At 34.4% G+C, this 5,849-nt stretch overlaps 1 protein-coding gene across 1 annotated transcript in view; it reads right to left on the bottom strand.

Annotated features, from left to right (window-relative positions):
- Window positions 1–1,004: 1,004 nt before the first annotated feature.
- LOC102596460 (3beta-hydroxysteroid-dehydrogenase/decarboxylase isoform 3) overlaps window positions 1,005–5,849 on the bottom strand; it is a 12,361-nt gene continuing 7,516 nt past the window's right edge. The window contains exons 9-12 of the mRNA XM_006355701.2: window positions 5,036–5,210; window positions 2,385–2,541; window positions 1,751–1,817; window positions 1,005–1,663 (exon numbers count right to left, since the gene is read on the bottom strand). Coding sequence (XP_006355763.1) covers window positions 1,473–1,663; window positions 1,751–1,817; window positions 2,385–2,541; window positions 5,036–5,210 — 590 coding nt within the window. The 3' untranslated portion in view covers window positions 1,005–1,472. The remainder of the gene's footprint in view (window positions 1,664–1,750; window positions 1,818–2,384; window positions 2,542–5,035; window positions 5,211–5,849) is intronic.

Raw genomic sequence — 5,849 nt, 5'->3', positions numbered from 1 at the left:
TCGCTCGTCATTCTCATATCTCGCTCGCGTATCTGTATCTCACAGATACATATGAATCATATCAAATACATGTATATAGTGTGTATTTAGTATGATTCACATGTATCTAACTTAAATCTAATATGAAATTATTAAATTGTAAAATAAAATGGAAGTCATTTCAAATTATAAAGAGAATTAGTAAATATGGTAAAAATATTTGTAGTTTCCCCTTTTTAAGACCTGCTTTTAAAGTAAAAGAGATTATCCATGACCTATATAATCCAAATCTAAACAACCCATCTTAGCACAAGAACGTATGAAGAGTGGAAACATAAACCTAATATGCAGGAATTCACAAGCCTTTAAAAAACCATGGCATTATCACTAAAAAATGCAAAAAAATTAACTTAAATCAATGACAATGTAGGAAGAAATAGGAAAAGAAAGAAGAAGACCTGGAGAGGGTAAGGTCAAGGAACATGGGGAATTCCAAAAAAATTTGGGGGGGAGGGGGATGGAGGTAAGGGCCTGGGAGACAGAGAAGAAGATGGGGAGGGCGACCAGGGAAGAAGTTTTTAAAAGTTTTTTTTTTTTATTGTTATTTAATCTTCTTTTTCTGAATGTAAAATATTTAATCAACGATCGAAGATGGGTTTTAAAATCCTTATTTTGATCAAGTTCAAGTGTTCAACAAGGATCAAGATTACAATCCAAGATAAGTACATGAATCTCTCAAGGTCATTCCGATTTTATTAAAATGTGTGATTATATATATTTTAATAGAAAGGTATTAGAAAAGTTGTATTTCGTTGTAAGCTAACAAAATCATTGGAACCTACATACGAGTTTTGGTCAATCGACATTTTGATATTGAAAATTTCCACTTATGAAGTAAAATTGATTGATATTGATAAATAGAAGATATATGCCACTTGACAGCAAATAGCCTGCCGGAACAGATGGGAGGAAGGAAAAAAACAATAATAGTAACAGTAGGGTTAAAAATAAAATAAGCAGAAAGGGAATTTGAAAGATGCACCCTTCTACAAGATGGGTTACTTCTCTAAAAAGATATCATATTTTTCTTCAGGTATAACATTAAAAGGGCATTGAAATAATCACACAACAGTAAGAAATTGGCAAGCATAATTTGTATCCAAGCAGAGCATTTATCCACTATTTTGTCATCATTTAGGATCTATCTCAGTCAGAAAGAGCAAAGCCTATCCTCACAGGCGGGGGGGAGTCTTATTTCTTTTCTTTTAAACTTCCCAATTTTTTTTTGTAGCCCTAGTGTTGTATGGGAGGAATGAGGTGGTGGGGGGACTTGAGTTTCTCAATAGGATACAGATCAACCGACACTTTACATATTGGGTAAACAAACTACTTGTACAAGAGGTCACACAATCTAAATAAGGAAACTGAGCCAGGAAGATGTACACCACTCTTACTCTGTATGTTGTTACGAGTGAGTACAGCATTAGCACACCTCATTGCTTGATATTCAATCTAGAAGATCGGATTTCTGAATCAGAATGGAGCAATGCCGGAGGCAAGGGTAATCTCCTCATCAGCAGGGTAAAGGCAACTTTTGATATGCTGAATATTACATTTGCTGTACTATCAATTTCATCCTCATACTGCTCATAAATGAGGAATGAAGTGAATGCCAGTGCTAGCGCTGCAGTGGTTTTGAGTCATGTAAACAAACTACCAGATATGGACTTCAATGCAACCATTAAGCATAAAAATGTAGCGTAACACATACCTATACCAAGTGCAAAAGTCAAGCAATCCGAAATAACCAACTTCAAAACATATAGGGGTATTGCAGCCTGCAGAAAATAAGAAAACTTTTAGAGGTGCAACACAACCTAAACAGTAGATTCAAGGACAGACTACAAACACTATTTGCAGTCTGACCCAATTGATAGCCATTTTAACATGTCCATTCTAATTAATCATCAAATAGATGAGGTCCATATGTATCTCACAATCAGTTTCTTTTCCCAAGGTCAAATGTCTCACTCTTCTTGATACTTCATCTGCTAAATCTATTGTCTACGATTAGTTTCTTTTGGCACACATCCAAAAGCTTAAATTTGTTTGTTTTACCCGTCTCTCAGTTCTAATTACTTACACGAAGTGCAATATAACTTCTAGGAATGATCAATGCCGCCCATTTGTTTGACGTTATTCGAGTTTTTGAAAAAAAAAATTGTTTGGCCTTTTTTGAAGATTGGAGAGGAGAACTCAGATACTAGATTTGGAGTATTTGAAAAACCGTGTGGAAATCATCCAAAAACACTATTAAGGCTAAGCAAACTCAATTTATGGAGAACACTTGCTCAATTTAAAATTAGTAAAAAGGAAGTAAGAACATGAATTCATTTAGTACACACCTTCAGAAATATATGCCAATCCTCTCCTTGGGCAAGTAACCTTGCTAAATGACTCACTCTGTTCCACATATATGCTACGTTGTAAAAGCAATTTCTCATATCCACTTCAGAGATCTCAAAGAAGGACCATGATATTCTGGGAACTGAAATCCCATATCTGCAGCAAAGACGTCATTATTGGGGGAATACAAGCATCCCATGCATAAAATAAATACTGAAACCTTTTATCAAAACAATATAAAAAATTCTGAAACCTAAAAACAGGGAACTGGAAGCCGGTAAGTTCATTATGAAATAATGCTGTGAATCATCAAAAGCTCCTAATTGGGAATAGATTATTTAAACAATTCATAGGCAATTTTAAAAATAGAGGAAAACAAAGAACGGGCCTTATCCCCATGAACCTCCACATAATATTTTGAGATTTTTCCACTCTACATTACTTGGCTAAGCTTACCCTATTTAGCCCATTTTTCAGATCATAGCCTATTTAATCCATTACATATATAATTTAAAATAATTGGGGAAAAAACAATAATTCCTAAATTTGTGATCATGATTTTCATTTTTTGATGCTTAGAAACTGATTGATAGTGATATTCATGTTTATTATCACAGATTAAAACATTGTTGGGTGAAAGAGTTAAAAATTAGGAACCCGCCATCATTGGGGTTTTCAAAAGCTTGAAAACGCATTGTGAATTTTGTGATTTGTTGAAAATTTTGGCAAATTGATGACTGAGGCTCATTGCGGATGTTATTTGGAAGTTGTGGTTAGAACTTTAAGCTATTCAATGAAAATTTAACACAGTTAGGATGGAGTTTTGTGGTTGAAGTTCATAGGAGATGAAACCCAGTTTTTGTAGAAGTTTGTATAATCTTATATAACAATGTAAAACTGTGTATTAACCTATGTTGTGAGGACTCTTCATTTAGCCGCCACACTCCTGTCGACATGACGTTTGGTAATAGTAAGTGTGGGATTCGTACGGGGAGCGGTCAACCGAGATTGAGTACTATGACCACAATCCATGACAAAAATTGAGGAAAAATGGAAAATGGAAATCGAGTTGTAGCCGTTGCCTGCTAGTGCCTACAACTTGAGAAATTCTCAAAATGAAAGATTGAATTGTTGGCTTCACCTCACAACCTTTTAGGCTATCTTTATAGATTTTTTAAGAATTTTGAACTATTTAAAGCCAAATCCCCTGACCCATATCCGTACGCCCGAATCTTAAAATTTAGATTATGAAGGATCCAACCTCTAGATCCACACCTAGATTGGTTACTTGCACTGAAATCCGAGCATCATAGGTATAAACACCTCTTGTACACTATTATACACTTCTATACAAGATTGCTACATTATTTTAAGGTAAGTGTATATTATTGTATAATATTGTATAATGTTGTACACCAGATGTATAAACATTGTTGCTAAAAAAAAGTTGGCTATGTGGGTGGAAACTGAAAATGGGGCTACATGGGTGTAATTTGTGGTGCTGGGCTGTATATTTTTAAAATTTTCTCAAATATTATCCTTTTTCTATAATGATGGGTGTCCGGATTTGCATATTATTCAGTTGAGCTGACACAACAGAGTTAGGAAGACTTAAAAATAGGGGTGGCAATGGGGCGGGTGGGGGCGGGTTGAAGCTTAACCCGCAAAATTTTAATCCGCTCCGCCCTGCCCCGCTTAATATTTTTTTCTATTCTTAACCCGCCCCGCCCCGCCCCGCAAAGACCCGCCCCACTTATGTTATATCGATTTTTTTTTCTTTTCTTTATTATGTTATTTGCTAAAACAGTACACAAATTTAACTTTTTATTATATTTTTTTAACAGTGAAGATCTAGTTTAATTATTTTCTTAGTTGTTGTTTTGTTAAAACACACCAATTAAACAGTTTCTACACCTCATATATCATAAATAAATTCTATTTTGTTTACAAATCATTTCAATTAAAATTTCCTGAACTAAAACCCATTACAAAATTTGAGTACTTCTTTGAAAACCATAGAGAAAGAGTGAAGATGGTAATAGACTAACAGTTAAGAGCCGAGAGATTAAGAAAAGTGAGAAAAATATTTCAACCCGCTCCGCCCCGCTTAATTTCTTAAAAAAATTACTCCAACCCGCCCCACAACTGCCCCGCTTAAGGTTAGACTTAGACCTGCCCCGCCCCGCATAGACTTAGACCTGCCTTGCCCCACAACCGCCCTGCCCCATTGCCATCCCTACTTAAAAAGGGAAGATGTTGGACCTACAGGTAAAAGTAATGCTAAAGGATTTGTAGTGTTCTGATTCCGCTTACAACAGGATGAAGTAGCATCAATCAGTTCTTTTCACCTTTTATTTTACTTCATGTGGGAGGTGTTCAGGGAAGCACTCACTTCAGTTGCATATATATCTAACAAGTCACATATACTATTCTATTTTATAACTTCAATGCATTAAGGTTCATATTAGGGATCGCATGACACGTCCTAAGAATATGATTTATATCCAGTTGTCTCGTAAAGAAAAATAATATACCAAAAAATTTCATCTCCTTGATGAAGATATGATAGGACTTGTCTGTCCAAACATTTCTTTTAGGACAGCTTTCTATTCAAAACATTTAAAGACAGTATATTCAGTGGCTTACTTACATTGTTGGTGGAAGAATGCTGTATCCCCAGAGAGTAACAGCAATCATCAGTAGAAGCTGGGAAAGAGATGAAAGAAAACTCCTCCCGGACAGGAAGAACCAGTAATGGATGAAAACCAGCAAAAGGAAACAAGTAAATGTTCTCTGCTCATCTCTCCACAATAAAATTTCTGCAACTGCACTAACATTATATATTGTTATTTAGAGGTAACCAAGATGGTACAATGAAGAATTGTGATTTCAATAATCAATTTGGCAGATACAGAACAAAAGCTAGAAGTAGAATCAGACTGGCATAAGAAAACTTTAACCACAACCCCTCATCCCACAAAAAGAAAAAGCTGCAACTATACAATAGTAACAATATTAATACTTAGGGGTCGTTTGGTGTGATGGATAAGATAAATTAATCCTGAGATAACTTTTTAGTGGCCTTTAATTCATTGTTTGGTTGCAAAGACGTAGGGATAACTTATCCCAGGATTAACAATTAGCCCTGGGATAAGTTATCCCTCACTAGGGGTGGTATAGTAATCCAAGGATAACTTATTCTGGGATAAAGTGTGTAAATTAACAAAAATACCCCCCCTTAAACTCTCTTTTATACACCACTTTTACATTCATACATATTAACATAATTTTTAACAACATAATAACATTCACAACCTTAATTATTCGTTGTTTTTATGATAAATATATTTTTCTATTAAAAATTTACATTTTAAAAATACAATTTATATTTATGAATATATTATAAATTGAATTTATTTGTGTAATTATTATGTTTATTTATATTTTGATTTCTCTTAAAATGT

Source organism: Solanum tuberosum, unplaced genomic scaffold, assembly GCF_000226075.1.
Source record: "Solanum tuberosum cultivar DM 1-3 516 R44 unplaced genomic scaffold, SolTub_3.0 scf00205, whole genome shotgun sequence".
Classification (NCBI taxonomy): Eukaryota; Viridiplantae; Streptophyta; class Magnoliopsida; order Solanales; family Solanaceae; genus Solanum; species Solanum tuberosum.
This window is presented reverse-complemented; position numbering and strand designations above follow the sequence as displayed.